Consider the following 21574-nt stretch of genomic DNA (forward strand, 5'->3'; position numbering starts at 1 on the left):
TGCTCCTGTACAAATTGTTTCAAAATGTTATATTATCGTTTTCTAAATGACTCGATGTATTCAAGTATTGTATAGCGTTTGAAATTAACTTCCAATGTCAAACACTATGTTCCTGTGATTAATTATATGTATAAAAGTGATATTCTTTTGATATGAATAGAAATGTACTTGAAAATGCTAATTTATTATATAAACGAAATTGCCAAGGTATTTGGGCAATTTTGAAAACGTATGGTTGTCTCCTTTGAAAATAGATCTTTTTTATATGTATAGTTGTGTAATTTGTAAAATTTCGATCAATAAACTTTCGAAATTCGTTTTTCTCTAAGAAAATTACCAATGTCGTATTTTAGTTCATTACTGCAAGCTATGAACAGATGCATCTATATATGTATTGCCGACTAATGTACATATCATCAATTATGTTTCTCAGCGGTCTTGTGTACAGGCATAGCATCATGTAGTAACGAATGTCGCCAAGTTCATTTCGTTTTTCAACTATTCTATGACAAGACATTCCCTCCATTAAATCAATGCCCAATCTAATATGTTATATTCTAGGAATAATTCATTTAAGAAAACAAGATATTTCAATTTTTCATGAGTTACCAAACGCGAGACAGTAACCTTGTTTTTAAATTATTATGTTTTTGTACACTTCTACCTCTGTTTGTCACACTAAATGACCGAATGCACCAACGTATACAGTAGCGTTTCTTAAATGGCAAATTGTTCTTGACAACCGAACGTTGCAGGACTTCTTTTCATTCTTTAAATCATATCAACCTAATCAAAGGCAATGCCATTTAGTAAATTCTAATTAATATATGGAGTAATAGAAAAATACGATATTTCATGATACTTCCATTTCACTCACAATGAACGAAAATTATATTCACAATAGTTTCCTTTTTTGGCTGATAGTATTATGGTCAGTGAATTAAATCCTTTTCTAACCGTATACCAATTAGGCACCCGTGAATTTCACTTGGGTCATTTGTTACTCATTAGCTATGACCAGGTCAACTCAAATCATATTAAAGTAGATATTGATCTGAATGATTGGGTTATCAACCTTCCAAGCGAATCTAACTGTTTCATTCTATTCGTAGTATTTATTTTGGTTAGGAAAGGCAGGACGACCCATGCACAGATGTATAGGATAACCCTCAAAGTTTATCATTATGTAAATGGCTGTATTGCCCTACTACCAGTTACAATTTATAGATATTACACAGTATATATTCAATGAATGAATGGTCATGGAAGACAATGAAAGGGTGTTAACAATACTGATAAGAAGGACGATTGTAATACCTTAAGTCATAGAAATAACTGTACAGTTGATTAGTCACCCATGGTGTTGGAGTAGTCTGTCCTTCATTTGGTTATAGATTCACTTAAATCGCTAACAAACACTATTCATAAATGAGATTTGTTTACTCCTTCATCCAAAGTCCATAGATCACACACCACTCTCATTATGTTCTAATATCTTTGATACATAATTGTATTAGGTAAAATTTACAAGTTTTATTTACGCAATATTTTTTTTCGACAGGAAAACGTCTAATTCAGTGATGTTTTAATTTAGTTTCAAAATAATTAAGGGTGAGACCCTTCTCTGCATCTCTTCTCGCTAACAAATATTTTGGGTAAAAACCATTCACCTATCATATAGAAAAGTGAAAATAGTAATGTAGGAGAAATATACCTGACTTTCAATATATGAAATATGCATGCCCCCTCCCCCTCCTCCCCTACAACAAAAGTACAACAACGCACAAACTAAAAGATTTGTTCTCAAAGATCAATCCTAAGAAATGGAGAAAAAAGTGTCAGCAATCAATTCATGATTAACATAACATAATGTCGTATTAATTTTGTATGTTTGATTTGCTGGCAGACAAGCTACTTTTTAAAAAATAGGATGAATTTGAACGTAAGCATAACATAATGTTGACAATATGAAAACACTGCGTTCACACCGTAACGCAATGCTGTCACAGTGATAATCACAAATCCATGAATCACAGGGAGACCAGAATAGGGATTCGGTACACTCATATTGAGTTGACGATATGAATACACTGTATTCACACCATAACACACTGTGGTCACAGTGAGGATCACCAGAGCCATAGTCGGCCGCAATAAAGATTTGGGACATTGTCATAGTGTTGAAAATATGGGTACACTGTGTTTACATTTCTAAACAATGTAGTCACAGTAAGAATCATAAAGTACACACATCAAAGTGTGGTCAAACTAAGGCTTTGGAACACTTTCATATGGTTGACAGTAAACTTTAACACAATTTGGTCATAGTGAGATTATCATACTGAATCACGGTGAGACCACAGTAAAAATGGATTGGTGCACGCCATAATATTGATAATATGCACAATGTGAACCCGAAAACAAACCTAAGAATCATAATGCGTGTGCAGACATGGAGTTCACACTGTAATCCACTATAGTCACATTGAAAATCAAATAATGTACATGTATAAATCACATTTTCTTTCACTTTCACAGTGTTGAAAATATGGTCAAACTGTGTTCACACTGTAACACGGTGTGGTCATAGTGAATACTTGGTACACTCGACACTAATTTCAACGTTATATATTAAGAAATGTGTTCACACTGTGGTCACAAAGAAAGGAAGAATTTACACCTTATATTGTTACCACAGTGAGGATTTAAATAATAAATGTATACTAATGTGTTGATTGTTTGTACCGTGTACAACACGCTAGTCACAGAGAGAATCGCAAAGTGTAAACAACACAGTGTGGCAATGCTGAGAATCTAGAATACTTTCATAGTGTTGAATGAACACACTCTGTAAACACCTGTTCACACCGTTTCAACAGAGACATGCCTCTGTTTTATGATATATTCAAACTTCTTCCACAATGTGGATCACTATATTTATGGTGATGTGAGGAGTGCCAGTAGGGACTTAGATCAATAACCAACAGACCTTTGATCTCGGCATATCCTTCCGACCATATCAGATATGATAGACCAAGGAATTTGAATATAATTATGAGATTCTGTATTCAAAATTAAATATTGGTTTTTGTGTGCAAGCAGTCAAAGGAAAACATTGCTTAAATACTGTAAAATGCTTTGAATCTTCTTATACATTGCAATAAAAATAACTCATGAAATCAAAAAGAAATAATCTTGTGTGTGCCTTATTGTTTTGCAGTCACTATTCTGCTCTTTGAAACATATCTTAACATAATTATTCCATGAGCTAGTAAAGGGACTATTAAGGTTACTGCTGTCACAGACAAGGTTCTCGTGGGCAGTGTCCCAAAGTGACTGAAATACACTCTCTATCACGGTGGGTAAACATATATGTATGGATAGAATCTGCTATGTGTTTGAGACAAAAGAAAGAAAAGTTTCTAAAGCGAAAATGAACCTCAAGAAGTCACACGTGACGTGTACGAATCCTGGGATCTCACAAAACCATAGAATCTCATTGGAAGATGTGATACAGGATTCGATCGACAACAAGTCCCACACGATAAAAAATGACGTAACAGTTATAAATTCTAAATTCTATATACATACGTGATTACGCGTGGGTAGAATATAACCCATCGATATAAATCAAATGACTTTTCTGAACTAATATCAATATTTGAAGAAACTCTGTTTGAACTAAACCGGAACAACACTTGACAACTTTAACAAAACATGTCTAAAGTAGTCCACTAATTGATTTAAACTTCGTCTAATCAGGTAAGTTGGTCAAACTCTTCCCCAAACATCCGAAATAAAGGGCATTGTAAAACCACTGTGTTGTCCGACGTGGTCAAAGAGGTTATGGATAATACCAGTGTTCAAATTTAGCTGGGGAAAAACACCGAGGACTGAGAGCAGATGATATTAAACTTGCTGCAGATTTGATATGCCACACACCATGTTCTTAAATCAACGTGCTTCGAATATGCAACGAGCGCATTACATCAGTGAGTCGAACATGAAAAGTTGATTTCCTACAGATATCATATCACGAGTATGTGAACAACCCTCTTCTATTTTAAAGGAAAGGCAAAGTAGCATTATATCAAGAAATCAAAACAAGTCAACAATGCGGATATTTTGTTAGATTGCGGCTTCTCGTTTAATGGGTGGGGTTCTTTGTTCGAGTATTTGCTGGCACACTTTACTCACCATCAGTATACAAATGTGGGAGTAAAGGAGTAAAAAAAAGGCGGGATTGCGGCTTTCAGTTGGGAAGGGAGGGGGAGGGGTGATGGATGGCGGGCGTGGAGATAAAAGGGTGTAATGTTAACAGATCTGCCAACGGAAATCCTCGTTCGTAATCCTAATATAAAAATATGTATTGATGATGTAAGTATTACTAAAAGAATCGAGAAAGCAACGTGTTGTTTGAAAAATTATGACAATACTAAAACTGTTGTGCCATCAAAGATATCGTATAGACCTATTCATTTTCCCATCAAACTAGAACTAATCTTTGATTAAGTAAGTCGTTACCATGTCACCCAAAGTGGCCCACCTAATGACAAATTACTCCCCATCCACGTGACCCTGTATCAAACTAAGAACATATGAAAAACGAACATAAAATAAATACAAATACACACAATTAATGACATATATGTACATTTAAATTCTTAGCAATTTATAAACCAAAGGAATACAATTCAAACAATTATTTTAAGAGGTATTGTTCAAGATTTATTTAGTGTACACAAAAATACTGGAGATACGGGATAAAAATGTCTATTTAAGATGTAACTTTGAATCAATACAATTTCAAAGACACAAAAAAGGAGCACTAAGTGTAAGACAATATTTTCTCCTTGCCCACAATAGATAAAGATCAACTTATATCAACATGTTATGAATAGTATTCAGAAATCAAAATTTCCCAAAAGGTGTAACATATAAAAACACCCAGAATAATTATATTTGGAAGTGAACTGGGATTCACTATGCCATGTTGACAAATTCTATCTTCTTTTTTGTTAGTAACAATCCACAACTTTTACGGGTCACTAGAAAAATGCTAGATCGTACTATAGATACGTTTTTTTGTCCAAGGATTAACGCATATCTGCATGATTTTCATTGACAAAAGTAATTAGGGAGTCAACGATAATCAGATATTCAATTTGATATTACCTCGGCTGTCAACGTCCAGAATTCTAGGACAGCTATCTCCTGGACTACTCACCCGGATGGACCCCTAGAACAACTATCATCTAACAAACCACTCTAAACCCCAGTCGTCTCTCCGCAAGCCTAATACCTTTACAAGTTCAATCGTTTGGGATTATTTTCTCACAGGGACACTTTACGCGCGATATCGGTCCCAGTGGCAGTTGTTCTAGAAAATTAGTAGTCTGGATGTAGTTGTAATATCATCCATATAAAAGAGCTAGAGAAAATACATTTAATTATACCACACCAATATTACGTTAAGTACATTGTGCCATGATTGGGTATGTCCGCGATAGGGCAAGCAGAACAAAAAACTTACAGGAACACTCCTTTTGTTTCATGAAAAGAGCACAAAATAAATATTTGTACTTTTGTGCGTTGTAGATTAATGTCGTACACTCACAATCACATGTGGTCATGGTTTTTATTCAACATACTCCGTTCGTATTCTCAGCTTCCCACGTGTATGTTAGCATTCAAGCTCTGATAAAAGGTTGGGACATGCTTTGTATTGTTTAGCATCTACTGAATATTTCCCACTCCCTCCCACACACAAAAAAAAATAAAAAATAAAGACTACAATAAAAAGAAAAATTCGAAATGTTCGCTAAATTCTTTCACTTTTTACGTAGGAATTCCACATGGGAAAAAATCCAAACCCTTTAACAAATAATCAAATATTTATAAAAGTTTTTGCCTTCAATTTAGGGATGCAGAAGAATTGTTGAAAAAACCTGGGGAGGCTGAAATTTGGCAATATTTTCTCTAATGCAAATCCGTTACCGAAATACATCTCCTTTACAATCCTTCCACGTATGGTTTATTTATGTTTAGTTCCCATAGTAATCAAAGAAATAAAAGGAAACAAATATATTTATAAATATGTCACATTTAGGTTGTATCTCTATTCTTCTTTCGCGAGATCCTAATAATTGATATAGTTTTTTCATTTGATTTGATTGCATGCGATTTACAAGTCGAGCTACAACTGTTGGAACCTAGTACTAATATAATTATGCCATGCACGCTCCTCATCTGAAACGCTATGCAACTCATTTGCAACTTTTGTCGAGTGTGGTTTTCTTCCTTTTTGATGAGTAGTTACTATACCAAGCAGATTTCAGGATAAAGCACAATCATGTCTGATCAACGCTTCGTGTAAGATGGCGCCATTCATGATGTTGGTCTTAGAGCTGTGGACTGTGAAAAGAGATTAGAAAAAATGCGTGGCGCGATTCCTGCATTCCCTTTTCCTACATTGAGCTTATATTATTGAAACTATTTTATACAATAAAGATTAAAACCAAGACACAAAATGTTATTAGGCCAAGACGCTTCGAAACTTACGTTTTTCTAATACTTGATATCTTGACTCATGTTTATGTTGACCAATGCAACAACAAGAAAAAACGAAAGAAAAATGTGTAATTTCTAGATAATGAAAAATATGTTGTCCAAAGAAAATAACATGTAAAAGGTGAAAATACACAAATAGCTCTATAAAAGTGAAATAATGCAAATTTCATTGTAATGATGAATATTGCTAGATGCCTAGTAGTATAAGAACAAAGAGAGAAAAAGAAGTCGTTTTACAAGATAAAGAGTGCTTACAATTAGTCATTGTTTTTTGTTGTCTTTGATAATAATAATAATAATAATAATAAATTGTTTCTTTTATAGCGCTATATCCAATTTACAACTGATCAAAGCGCTTTACAAAACAAATAAATCAATGAATTAGAACTCAACAAAAATGTGATAGAAAATGTAAAGCAGTTAATTACAGTTAGAATCATGAACAGACATTTTTTTTGTAGTTTTTCAGTCTCATCAGCGCCTTTGATTAGGCAACTAGATATTGGAGCTTTATAAATACCTGGATTGGATTGGATTGGATAGTCTTTTTGGTAGTTATTTACCAATTAAAAACCGTCATCAGCAAATTATGCCATACCCTACCAAAATGCATTCTAATCACATTGTATAATACTAATGTCCTGCCCTACTTATCATACTGTAATGTCGTATGGGCATATGCTTCCAAATTGGAAGCACTTTTTATATTGCAAAAGAGATTTGTAAGAATAGCTTCATCATCTACATACTTAGCACATACTAAACCAAGCGCGTAGCCGGAATTTCATTTTAGGGGGGGGGGGCGGTAGTAAGCACGCGAAGCGTGCGAATCACTTAAAGAGCGCGCGTAGCGTAGCGAAGCGCGGAAGCTTTGAAAGAAGACGATTCGTTGTACCTTTCTCGACCTTAATCCTTATATGTTTTCAGTTTCCCTCACGCGGGAAGCGCGGAGGTTTTGACGTTTCATTAATTTATTAGAGAAAGAAGACGATTCGATGTACCGTTCTCGATTCTTAATCCTTGTCTAAATTCAGTCCCCCTCCTCCCCCCTCCTCTTGCGCGAAGCGCTGAAGCTTTGACGTATTATTAGACAAAGAAGACGATTTGTTGTACCTTTCCCGACCCTTATCTGTATTCAGTCCCCCTCTTTCGAAGCGTGAAAGCTTTGACGTTTTATTAAATTATTAGAGAAAGAAGACGATTCTTTGTTCCGTTCTCGACTCTTAATCCTTAATTTGAACTCAATTTCCCCCGTTCCGCGCGAAGCGCGGAAACTTTGACGTTTCATTAAATTATTTTTCATTTTTATACAGCAACCTTATTCCTATTTGTTTGTTTTTACTGTCAATATTGTACTATGTTAATAATAATTATGTAAATATAATATTTTGATGTTACTGTTTTTTTTACTACGGAATTAAATAAATAAATACTGAACTTGAACTTATCATTTCTCTGTCCAGCGGATCGTCTTTCAAATTGGTGGTGTGGGGGGGGGGGTGGAGGGTACCGACAAATAACGGGCACACAAAGTTTCTGGGAAAGAGGGGGGCACCTTCAAAGGAGAAATTTCAAGCGTAAAAGTTATGAATTTTAGACTTATCCCCTACAATGTAATTAATACATTATCAGAAATGAACTTCGAGAGTTTTCTCGTTACGTGGTCCAAAATACTGCTTTAGCACTATTCGTTACTGTTATGTGTGATAGTTTATTCGTTTGCGAGTGAGAGAAGCGAACGGGCGACATTTTTAAGATTTGAGATGTCATGCTGCGACCGATTATTTCTCATTAATAGATGAAATAGCCAACCCTGCTGGAGCCTTTAAGTCAGAAAAATCTCATAATCTAAGAACGAGACCTTTAATATGTTTATGAGTTAAAGCTGTAAATGCGAGCTCGTGAGTTATGTAGTAAATTTGAGGAAAATTGCTCTCAGTTGCTTTACATTAGAGGCACTTAATAGAGAAATGTGAAAAATCTATTGTTTCTGGGGAGATCTGGGGTGATAGCAAGATATTGTCATAGCACAAATGGAAATTATGTCCAAGTCTTTTTTAAATGAATGACAGGTTAATATTATTTTTAGCAATTAAATAGAATATTTCATGGTAGTTTAATGGGCAAACGTATTGGTGTAAAATGGGCACGCTTTTTATTTTTTCTAGAGAAGGGACATCTGATAGCTTCGAAAACGAGCAAAAAGATATTTCTAAAAGGAGCAGTTCGTTTTTACGAAATTTGGGAGGGGGGTAGTGAGCACATTTTTTTTTTTGGTCCTCGAAAATTTTAAAATTTGCACCCCCCCCCCTTGAGCGCAAGGTAAAAATCACGTGATTTTACATGATTTTTTTTTCTCAAGGGGGGGGGGGATGGGCCTGGGCCCCCCGGGCCCCCCTGGATCCGCCATTGTTGCAGCTACCCCCTCACATACCATCCCAGTATAGCTTCCTGAGCGAGCTAAAGAGATTACTTCATCAGGTATCAAGTGTGTAACAAGAGAAAGCAAGCAAGTCATTAAAATAAGACCAAGACTCTTACAAATTAAGTTACTTCTCTCTCTCTCCCTCCCTTTCTCTCTCTCTCTCTCTCTCTCTCTCTCTCTCTCTCCATAGGGGTGGATATACCGGTATATATATGTAATAATAAATACCGTGTGAGTCAAAAAAAGTTTACACTCAGAAAATTGCTAATTATTTTAAAAATCATCTATGAACAGTAAATTATTATACATCTTATGAAAGAGTGTTTTATCCCGAATCATTTGGTATCATTTTTGTGTGGTATGTGTTCAGGCTTGGATGAACAGGAGGCATTGTTTGCGAGAGTGCAAAAATCGACTTGCGCCAAAGTGATGCCTACAGCATGTATTATGTTGGGATTAGCGGAGTGAGAGAATGAATTGAATGTATCAAATGAAATGCATTGCATATGCTTTTTGTAGAAGCAAAGTCTCACACTTAAACCCACACACACACGCGCACACATGTTCGTTGCTATTTGATATTTGATATGTGTGGCATGATTAATTTTGTAAGGGATGTTATTTGGACCTGCAAAAACCGATTAAATACCCAAATCCTAATTGTTTTATTTAAACATCACATAAGCAACTTTGGCGCAAGTCGATGTTTGCACTCTCGCAAACAATGCCTCGTGTTCATCCAATCATGAACACATACCACACAAAAATGATACCAAATGATTTGGGATAAAACACTCTTTCATAAGATGATTAATAATTTACTGTTCATAGATGATTTTTAAAATAATTAGCAATTTTCTAGGTGTAAACTTTTTTTTGACTCACTCTGTATTCTCCCTCTCCCTCTCAATACCTTTTCCCCTTCACTTTAACATAAATATAGCATCAGCCTTTTGTAATGTGATGCATATAAACTAAATAAAACATCTTCAAAATCTGTACCTCTTAAAAAAAATTATGTAATTTACTATAAAAGAAAAATGAAAACCCCTGATAAAAAACATTTGACAAACAATAAGTTTGGAAAATGTACATTTTAATTCATTGATCACCATTTCACAATTTTTTTTGTAAAAAACATTCAACTTGAAACGGCTCACATAACATGTTTTGATCAACTGAAATCTTTTTCATGATTGAAAATTCTACCATTCAAGGAATTATTTTTCTCTTTCTGAAAAGTGAAGACAGTTCAAATACATTTTTATATGAAAAGGACAACATTTTTAGCCGCATTATAAATCGATTACAAAAAATATATGCACATGTTTATTCTATTTCATGTATTATTTCTATCCCTACTGGCAAGCATTTCTATCAAAAGCTGAACACATAATGGTACGACTTGTTTCCTGGTGTAAAGTATTTTTTATCTGATATGATCTATATCCATTTACTCCTCTGCAGGCACATTCTATTCTAACAATGTTTTAAAGATTTGAAATATGTCTTCTATGAAGTGCTGCCGAAACTCAAATCACATGTCATACATGTTCATTTGGATAAACAACCCATGGCAGACAATATTATTATACTCTGTGAGCAAAAACATTTCCATATTAAACACAAGTCAAATGTTAATAGTACTTGACAGGACAACAAATATTGAACAAGTATTTTTGTCAAAGATGCTCTTAGAGTCGGTATCACTTCTTTTCTGTAAATATACCTGATATATATAAATAATTTATGTTGTAGTATTTGAGTTCAATTTTTTTGCCAAACTTCAATTTTAGAATCATACTCAGGGATTTTGAATGCTTGGCTGAGATGCAATGTCTTCCTGTTAAGTGTTCAAGAGTTTTTCAGATCAAAGAACTATTTCAGGTGTAATTGTAATCTGTGATAGTTATTTCCTGCAATTTTCCTATGATTTATATAATATTTCTCAGAATTCTGCTAGATAATCTTCAATATGCATACATGTACAATGAAACCATGAAATACATGCACGTGTATACATCCAGAGATTTGGACTGCTAGAGACAGTATCAGAAATGATTGAAGGACATGTTTCTTCAAAATAGATGATTGAAAGACACGTTTCTTCAAAATAGTGATGATTATAGAAGGTGGAGTCGCTAACTCATACAATGACCATGAAACAGTACTTGAGCGATTGTTTCAGGCAAACCTTCCAATATTGGGTTATGTCCCGCTAAATATCTACATACAAGCATGGGAAGCTAATATTTCTTGAAAAGTTATCATGATTAAAAAAGCTTCTTCTTCTTTTTCTTTGTCTGTAATTTCGCTTTTTCCTCTGCCAGTCTCTTCTCCAATGCCTCTCTCCTATTCAGTTCATTGTCCTAAAAAGATGAACACCAAAGTTACAGTGACAGAAACAAAATGAACATATATGAGTTTGTCAAATATACTTTAATTCTAGTACATATAAATCATTTATCTTACAATTATACAATATTACATAATTTCTAAAATTTGACCCAGAATGACTGTTACCATTCATTATTGTTTTAATAACTAATGATAGCTTTCATCAGTCAGGGTTCCTAAAGAAATGGCAGAACCGAATTCCAAGATTTTCCATGACCCATTCTTGCCTTTTTTCATGACCAAATAGCAACCATTTTGGTATGGGTTGCGGCATCCAAGCAGTCATATATTATGTTACATTTGTGATGGCCTCTGCCTCCCTCACAATTTCCATGACTTTGAGAGATTTTTTCTCCTTTTCCGTGACTTTCAATGAATTTCCAGAATGATTCATTTTCCACGACTTTCTAGGTTTTTTCATGAAACGCAGAACCCCTGATCAGTGTACATGGAAGGTTTAAGTAAATCCCTACAAATAAATCAACAAAATGCTAAGAAATAAGCGATTTTACGTTTGGATTTACTTCCATATAATTCCCTGTAAACATCTTACTATATTCCTCATCTTACTTTGAATAGGTTGGCCTTTTGTGGGCACAAACAGTACATTGACCCCATACCATCATTTGACCCAGCCTTTAAAGACAGAGAATCCAAGAATAATTACCTGTGCAGATGGTCCAGGAGATTGCTTCATAGGAGACTTTGAAGGAGATGACTTAACAGGTGACAAGGTATCTGAGAATACATCACCAACCAAAGAACCTGGTAGACGGGTTGTCCGCGTTGGACCAGCATCTCCTATGGAAGGGTCAGCATCATGAGGCATGTCATCGTTGTCACTAACTTCGTCTGCAAGACACAGAACACATTGGGTTTTGTTTCTTTCTTTCTACACACAAACAATTGCATAACAAATATTGCACAAATGTGACATTCTCTTTGATTTTGATGGTAAAATACTGGTAAAAAATTACAGTACTACTATAATTATCATCATTAAAACCACTATGACCATCACTTCTTACTCCTCCTCCTTCACTATCACCAGCATCATCAGCAAAAAAACCTCAGACACGACCTCAACCACCACTCACTCTTCAATCTCCACCAAGACCACTATCAGTGTCAACGCCATCACCATCGCACCGCCACGTTACCACCTTGGGGTGAGGTTTCCTTGATTATAATTTATTTTAATTTCTAATCCATGCTGATTGTATAGCATACTACAAAGTATTTCATCTCTCCACTACAACAACTACTACTACTACTACTACTACTACTACTACTACTACTACCTATTCTATTGCATGAACAGAAAGTAGGATGAAATCCATTGTCAACATTCTTCTGTGATTAATGTGACCTACCTGTGTCTGAAGGTCGTTTCAACCATGCTCTAGTGACCATCACTTCTTTGTAGAGTCCTTGCCCTTGACCACTGAATGCTCTCTCACCACTGCTTTCATTCTCGGTCCTAAATGCCTGCATCAGCAGCAATATAGATATTGTATATATTATTATAGCACAGTTTACAATTGTGTTTGCAATAGTTTGCAATGAAAGTTTGAGCATCAATCCCTTCTGGGCCACCATGTTGAGAAAATTGTCACAAATGAACCATTAAAACAAGAATCTTTGTATTAAAAGGCTTCATTTCACTTATAGATTGGGCTAAAAATATCCTCCATGGATATAAACTTCATGATAGAGGTAACTTTCTGTTTCTGAAAGAAGTATTTAGACCTTCTAAGTCCAAACACACTGCTCAACAGTCAATTCTTTTGGCATAATTTGCCGTCCATGAAGCAAAAAGGGTTAAGGCAATAAGTAATCATATCTACATGTAGAACTGAGGTAAGCAATAAACTATTTTTTAAAGGTTTTTAAATCTATACACAAACCTAGCAAATAGCAATGAGCTTTTACATTCCCTTGTTATATATTACTGTATCTCAATGGTCAGAATGCAAATCGTATACATTAGTTGTTGCTACATGTAGATGGAAAAATAACATGACTTGTCCTACCTTAGAACAAACAACACGTTATGTCTGCATTATGCATTCTGACTAGTAATTACAATTTTTTGTAATAGGTGAATGCAAAATTGGTAGTGGCACTTAAAAAAAGCGTATTAAATTTAAATACATTACCGAAATGGCCAATTGTGCTAAGGAAAATATAATCCTTTAGATTCATTTTGACATTTGCTAAATGCTTGTTTTAGAACCTGGTTGTCATACATAGAACTCAGATAATATGCAAGTGACACACTGACTCACAACAGGTGAATGAAATGGACATGTTACTGTTTATGGTAACCCTGTTGGCAGCACTATTAACATTAATTGTGAAGGGAATATGTTAAAGGAAAGGGAAGTCTTTGATAGCTAGCTAGCTATAGTAGATGACAATCAGACATATCAAAGATCACTCAGTGATTTATGATACCACCAGACTTATAATCCTCTATTTTATTCCCTTCCCTGGTTGTGATAATGCATAAATGCCACCTTCTAATCCATGTACACACCATGGATGGATCAGTACATCATTTCATATGATAATTATGGTTGTTAACAGATGAAGTTCATTATAATGTAATGATCTTTAGCATTGTCCCTCTACACATATAGAAAGAACTTAATCACTCACCTTTGAATTGATCATATCCTGGTTAAACGATGTCCCATCAAATACTGGTGTTAGCTTGCTCTCTAAACAATGCCAATAAAGAAAACAAAATGAAATTGTTATCAGTTCTCTCGACATATTTGGTGATGTCATAAGGACCTGTTACCAATTAATAACCCTATGAATTTTAACTTCCACTAAGTAATGACATGCATGTATCTAACCTTGCAAACACTCCAGTTACATTCCTTTCAGCCTTCTTGGATTAGATTATGAGGAGAATCAGCATTGTCAATATTCTTGACATATTTTTCTGATCCATTCTTTAAGACTTATTTTAAATTAATATCTAAAATGTTATGGACAGGAAGAATACCAACAAGGAGAGACACCTCATAAAATGACTTTTCCATCCATGAATAATATTTTGGAGACGAATGTGGCTATTGTTGTGCCCTAGTGTTACCCCTCTTTGAACACAATAAATAACTATTTTGCTTGAATCCTTATATTTTTAAAGCTTGATATGTAAGATTCACATACAATTAAACCATAATTGGATGTCTACTTTGAATGCTTAACATAATATTTACAATGCCTGGCAATATAACAAGAGACGGAATACAATACAGAGGTGAGTCAAGTATTACCAGAAAAGGGTGATGTTTGAAAATGACAAAGGTCCTTGATCCTTGGGAATCAGGGCAATAATAATAATGGTATGACTATTTAAAAGGGGAGGGACACCACCAATTCAGTCCAAGATTCATCAAAATAAGAACAGATTTACAGATACAACATATCTTAATACAATTACTGATTGCCTAAAAAACAATACATTATGATCGACCAGAGACACAATTTTCTGCAATCACAGTCATGCCCAGGTACTTGTTATATAGACTTTTATAATCTGTACTTACTTCTTGAGACCTTTGCTCCTGCCATCTGGTAGTCTTCAATCTCATCATCCTTTTTCTTCATGAGTCTGTACAACTCTTTCTCTCTTCTCATCAGCTCTGAAACCAATATGAGAAGTGGATTGGTGAGATGTGAAGCAGCCTGGACAAATAAAACAAACATGGAATTAATTTAACACCATGATCATGCTGTATCTATTAAAATGTAAAATTATGAAAGTCATCACATCATATCTCACTCCCTTTCATTGCCTAGATATACATGCAATGTGTCTACATGTTCAGAATTTGTTTAGAAAAGCTTTTTGGAAGAAAATTGGGCATAAATTAGAAACAATTAAAAAGTGTAGTGAAACACAAACTCTAGTGAGCTGGTGGTTTGCCACAATGGACATACATGCTCCCTCAACTACAAGCAATTATCAGGACACGATTTAAAAGTTAGTAACAAAAAGAAGAATCTAATCTGAAAGTTTGTCAGAGGGTCAAAGACTCAAACATATATAAAATAAAGATTTCCCAATCATTACAACATTTTTTACAATATTGCAAACTATTATTCTGTCTGGGGTTTTGTGGCAGTAAGTCACGATATGTTAAACCTATCTGTTGATAAATCTAAACATTTATTCATACCATTTCATCAGTAGCCTTTGAGAGAGAAAGCGTCCATTTAAAAGGCACTCCTTGGGGTAACTTAGACGTCAGATGGATCTTCAAATGTTCCCTCATTCCATCATCTTCCTTGTACTTCAAGGAATACTTTGCTGATTGCTGAACTCCTTGAAGGAGATCATTGAGATGCTGCAAGAGTTCACCCAGAGGAGCCTCCACACTAGGATTACATACCTATTAAACATCAAATTACAGAGAGAAATACGGTACAATAAACTGGGCATATATATATTTGTTTGTGTGTACATGGAGAGTTCTCAATAATAAACTTTAACAACTGACCGGCGATTTCAGTGAACCGGCATTGCAGCACTCCTCAGATATTTCAAAAAAACATCAAATCTTTAACTGGAATACAAAACTTTTCATACATTTCTCAAGTACCCCATACTTGGTACGATAACTAGCAGTGTTATGTCCTGGCAAGAACCTTGCCTTTATGTACACAATACTGTCAGTTTAAAGGTAGCAGAGTGGTTACAACACCTAGAGCTTTTTCATTCAAGGGGTGGCTAATTGTATGATTGCTGCCTTCTTCAGTATGTGTCGACAGACTTGTTAGTCCATGTAAACACGGAAATGAGGCACATGGCCATGGACTAGAATGATTATTCTAAAATTTTAGTGCATGGGATCTAAAGGGATCAATTGATCCCATGTTTAGCTATTTCTTGCTTCAGCCATTACTTTGCAAGTGCTTACAGATCAGCTTGGCATCACTAAAAACAAAAAACCCAAATGACACAAACTAACACATCTTATTATAAGATTTTACCTTTGCAGTTTCGAGGACAGCCTTTTTATCACCCAATTCGATCCACATAGTTGTATAGTCATACACCAGGACCGTGAATGATGTCTGGGTGAACAAGCTCTTAACGAGAAGACTGCTGCCCTCAATGGTGAATGGTAGCCATGGAGCTGCCATTAGATCAGGGGTCCATCTGCGACGCCATTCTAAAATGTTCTCCGACATCATGTATCAAATTCTCCTATTTGCGATTATGCTAGAGTCCAGAGCCTCTCTATGACTGAAAAGAAAAAAGGTTTTCCACCATCATACAAATGCACCAAATACAAAAGTGTTAGGACAGACTTACAAATTGGACACAATGATGTTACACTTACACCAAGATCAGACCCACGAGATGTACATGTAGGCTACGGATCATCAATCCAATCAAATTTGTCAGTAAGTGGCCAGGTATGATCAGTGACCAGTGTGTTGACATCTTTAAGTGGACTAAAATTTCATACAAACTTTACATTTCTTGCCTCAATTTATTTCATTACTAGTGCAACTAGCATGTGTGTACTTCCCCACTGCCACCGGACATGCTTTATTCTGTCATACAAACTGGTTTTCTCGACTTTTCTCATTCCAACTTATCTATGACATGTACTAGATTAGACCGAAAACTGCAGTCTCTCTAGTCGTCGGTTGTTCCACTGAGACTATGTCTGGCTCCACTAGACCTCCGATTATAGAGACTGAAGTATGGCCTATCGGGACTGTATGGGACTGTACGGAACAAATAGTTCGGTTCGACCGGACCGCGATGAATGAGATATGCAACGAGATTTTCACTCTTTACATCCTCATAACTGCTGCAATTATAATAAAAATTAAAAATAACATATATATAGCTTATTTGACTTACGATAGCTTGCTCATTTAGATCCTAAATTAATGATTAATCCGAGAAAGTCTCGTCGTCAACATTATCCGTCTTGGTTTTAGTTGATGAATATTCATTTTTTCTTTTCGAACGTCCAATAGCTACCGTAGCTACGTACGAGTCAGCCCGGCTTGACCAACAAACTCCCACGAAACGAGTGCTCTGATTGGCCATTAGGCCATGTTTTGGTAGGTTGACCCGGAAATATTTTTGGCCGCCCGGTCATATAGCCCTATGTTCGAGTGCATGAACGTACTGTTTCACAGTTCTGAGATACAGATTGGATAATTCATATAAGTAAGTCCGTAAATTATACATTTAATATTAAGTTATCAAATTTTGATAACTGCAATTAGGACAAATGACATACCGACCTAATTTACATCTGATTTAGAAATCAGAAAATTAGATCTAAATAAAGAAAATCGGGGAGAAAATGTTTTGAACGAAAAGATGTATACATTGTTGGCTCTAGCTACCCCCACGGTACGAGATCTCTGGGTTACCATCTGTATTGGGGAATGTCAACAAATGTCAGTTTTATTAAAGAAATGACCCAAATCAGATGGTTATTTCTGTCTAGTACTAGATCTAGACCTACTAGACCTAGGCTACATCACTCCAGCAAAGCATAGAGAGTCAATGCTAATGTGTATTGACCTCTAGCACTGCATGCTTGCTGTGAGGCAGGTATTTTTAGACCCATACACAAATACACACACCACACAATATTGCTAGACTGCATGCCGATGCGGCTGTTAGCAAAGTTTGACAGTAGACTTAGATCTACAATTTGAATTTTTTAATTATTCTTTTTAACATCTGTAAGTTGGAAAAAATATATTTTACTGCTATTTAGGTGTCATCAATTGTCACTAAAGTACCGATTTTTAGTGAAATCAGTTAGATCTAAGTTTTGTATAGTGGTGTTTGAAATGTTGAGAATCAAAAGCATAGCTTTTAGTACACAGCCAGGATAGTCTAGTGATGCTCCTATGTTAGGGCTACATCACTGAACATCAGTTTAGAAAATTCCAAAACAAGCTAAATCTACATTTATCTATACTTATCAACATCAGATTTGAGGGGCCACGCCCACCCACTTCAGTCACACTATCATTATTATTTTATTTCTTTGAATTTCGTCAATAGGCCCAGGTATGGCCATGGGTAAATAAAACAGATGAACGGTGCAGTTCATTTCAGCCAGAACTCCGGGGTCGACGGATGAGAATCTACCGTTGATCACCCAAAATAGCCCGTGCCTTTCATAACTTATATCCTCCCATCTCGGCTTAACTTTAAAATCTCATTTCGTCAAATTATACTTCGGTACTTTTTATTTAAATGCTGGTCAGATATTACGGTAGTAAGAGTTCCTTACCTCTGAAGATTCAAAACTTTGCTCCAAATATTCAGCAGCTCCTGTCGGACGTCGGAGAACTCGTTTCAGAGTCTAATTCTCGGCCGCGCGCGCCGCCCAGAATGCAACTACGGATTACTATAGGTCTGTGATCATGATACGGACGTACGGTTCCGCATATCTATTTTTGCAGGCGATTTCTGGGGGTACTCAGGCGCGGATCTACGGGGGGGGGGGGGGGGGGGGTTAGGGGGTTTAAAAACCCCCCCCCCCCCCTTGGGCGCCCCCCCCCCCCCCTAAAAAAAGAAAAAGAAAAAAGAACGCACGCTGGAGAGAAACCCTTTCAAATGCAAATATTGTGAGAAGATATTCAACTCATCTGGTAACTTAACCAAACACATGATAACTCTGGATATAACTGTGTATTAAACTGTTACTTGATTTAAAAAGACGTTATCATGCACTGCTTTTTATGGTCTCCATTGTGTTAATAGATGCCAGGAAAACATCACTTACGGGGTTCAAATAAACACCCAAAAAAAAATCGGCTCGCCGCTTTGCGGCTCGTGGACGATGCTCTGCATCGTCATTGTTTTGGTCAAACCCCCCCCCCTTAGCAAAAAGCTAGATCCGCCCCTGTATACTGGAGGAGGGGGAGGGGGAGGGGTGGAGTGGGGTGGGTGAGGTGGGGTGGTGGGGTGGTGGAGGGGGTCTCATGAATGGCGAGAGAAAGAGCGAAATTCATTTAATTTGAAGGACAAAAATAAAAGCCTGAAACAAGATCCCCCAACCCTGCATGCACGATCATTCTATGGCCTTGTTCTCAAATTTTATTAAATCTATCCGAATCTATCGGTGACGAATGTTGACCTAATCTTTTACCAATTAATAGGGTGGGATTGTGTAAAAAAATCCTTACCCCCCCCCCCCAAACAAAAAGTCGACAGTCACACACACACACACATACATATTATTTGCTTTAACTAGGCACTCAAATCAACACCTCCCTCGTATATAGTACTAGGTTAGTATATAGTAAGGCCTAAACATCATATATAATATAATGTTTAAGACTAAATGTTTTGCCTAAAATAAAAGACAATTAGAGCCCTTAAAGCATTTGTTTTGTAATAGGCCTATTAATACTGCTGATTATTCCATAACAGCAATTTATAACAATGGTTTATAAAACATGTACGACAGGATAGTATAATAACAGGGACGGATCCATGGGGGGGGGGGCACAGGGGGCATGACTTGTCCTCCCCTGCCAAAAAAATAAATGTGTCCTCCGTCCCCCCCCCCCCCTCCCCCCCCCCCGCTTATTCAGCGGCTGGCTGAGTCGTTGCGATTTTTTTGCGTACGCTACTGATTTCACCCCATGTCATTTTGTGCCCCCCCCCCCCCCCGGTAAAAAATTCCTGGATCTGCCACTTAATGATGAAACCAGAGAGGGATCGATGCAGTAACAAGTTGCGATAAAAAAGGCAGGCGTGAATTTCTTGAAAAAACTCAAAAAGACAAACAAACAATCAATATGTTCCACGCACATGCTAAAATGGAGTTGGTCTCCAGTGGCGGATCCAGGGGGGGGGGGGCCGAAACGGCCGCGGCCCCCCCTATTGGGGGCGCAAAAAAAAAAGAAAAAAAAAGAAAGGAGAAGAGAAGAAAAAAAAGGAGAAGAGAAAAGAAAGGAGAAAAGAAAAGAAAAGAGAAGAGAAAAGAAAGAAGAGAGAGAGAGAGAGAAAGAAAAAAAAGGAGAATATACCCCCCCCCCCCCCCCCCACCTCACTCCCACTCCGGGGTCGGAGGGACCGATTTTGTGTTCCCAAAATTTCCGATAAAGGGTTACTTTTCACGCAATAAAGTCCGGCCCGTAATACACACATATCCGGCCGGCACTGACTTTACACACCGAAGATAAAGGGGTACTTTCAAACTAAGAGAGAGAACATACATGCGCGTACCCTAGATAACACTGAGTGGGTGGGGGGGGGGTGGGAAGGGGAAGAGAAAAGTCGGGTGAGAAAGGGGGAAAGACAAGGAAATGGCGCTAAGTGACAGTAACGACGAATAAGGGAAAAACTGTAATCGGGAGATTTGGGGTCATTCCAGAAGGCTTGGGAAATATATAAATAGATTTTTTTTCCCCCTTTCATTTCTACTGACCTAATTGTATGCTATCACCATCATGATTGTTTCATTTTCCCTTTAAAGCATGCGTAGCTAGGAGTGGTAGGGGCAGTAAGAGGACATAGGACGAAAAAAGGAGCAGACAAAGAAACATTTTTGACAAGTCTAAAACGGTACAACAAATCATCTTCTTTCTCTAATAATTTAATGAAACGTTAAATTCTGCGCTTTGCACTGGAGGGGGAAACTGAATTCAGAGAAGGATTAAGAGTCGGGAATGGAACAACGAATTATCTTCTTTCTCTAATAATTTCATTAAACTATGAAAGGTCAAAGCTTCCGCACCTCGCGCGGAAGGGGGAAAATGAATTCAAACAAGGATTAAGAATCGAGAATGGGACAACGAATCGTCTTCTTTCTCAAATAATTTAATGAAACGTCAGAAGCTTACGCGCTACGCGCGGGAGGAGGAAAACTGAATTCAGACAAGGATTAAGAGTCGGGAATGGAACAACGAATTATCTTCTTTCTCTAATAATTTCATTAAACTATGAAAGGTCAAAGCTTCCGCACCTCGCGCGGAAGGGGGAAATGAATTCAAACAAGGATTAAGAATCGAGAATGGGACAACGTATCATCTTCTTTCTCTCATAATTTAATGAAACAACAAAGCTTTCGCGCTTCGCGCGGAGGGGGGAAACTGAATTCAAACAAGGATTAAGAATCGAGAATGGGACAACGAATCATCTTCTTTCTCTCATAATTTAATGAA

General features: G+C 36.5%; 1 protein-coding gene across 1 annotated transcript; it reads right to left on the bottom strand.

The window, feature by feature from the left end:
- Nucleotides 1-10074: 10074 nt before the first annotated feature.
- Nucleotides 10075-18802, bottom strand: LOC754820 (non-homologous end-joining factor 1). Its single transcript, XM_001187188.4, has 8 exons — nt 18691-18802; nt 16403-16658; nt 15589-15801; nt 14956-15094; nt 14054-14115; nt 12766-12880; nt 12060-12244; nt 10075-11364 (listed from the first exon to the last, which is right to left on the bottom strand). The coding sequence occupies exons 2-8, from the start codon at nt 16604-16606 to the stop codon at nt 11269-11271; spliced, it is 1014 nt and encodes a 337-aa protein (XP_001187188.2). The 5' UTR covers nt 16607-16658; nt 18691-18802; the 3' UTR covers nt 10075-11268.
- Nucleotides 18803-21574: the final 2772 nt, after the last annotated feature.

This window comes from Strongylocentrotus purpuratus, unplaced genomic scaffold (genome assembly GCF_000002235.5).
Source record: "Strongylocentrotus purpuratus isolate Spur 01 unplaced genomic scaffold, Spur_5.0 spur5_scaffold_6, whole genome shotgun sequence".
Classification (NCBI taxonomy): domain Eukaryota; kingdom Metazoa; phylum Echinodermata; class Echinoidea; order Camarodonta; family Strongylocentrotidae; genus Strongylocentrotus; species Strongylocentrotus purpuratus.

Bases quoted from the DNA above. Each gene is read 5' to 3' on its own strand.
- LOC754820 (XM_001187188.4), bottom strand. From the start codon at position 16,606: ATGATGTCGGAGAACATTTTAGAATGGCGTCGCAGATGGACCCCTGAT. The intron at 15,095-15,588 runs GTATGAATAAAT...TTATTTGTCCAG, and splicing joins CAAAGGCTACTGATGAAATG to GCTGCTTCACATCTCACCAA. The intron at 11,365-12,059 runs GTAATTATTCTT...TCATCTTTTTAG, and splicing joins CTCCTGGACCATCTGCACAG to GACAATGAACTGAATAGGAG.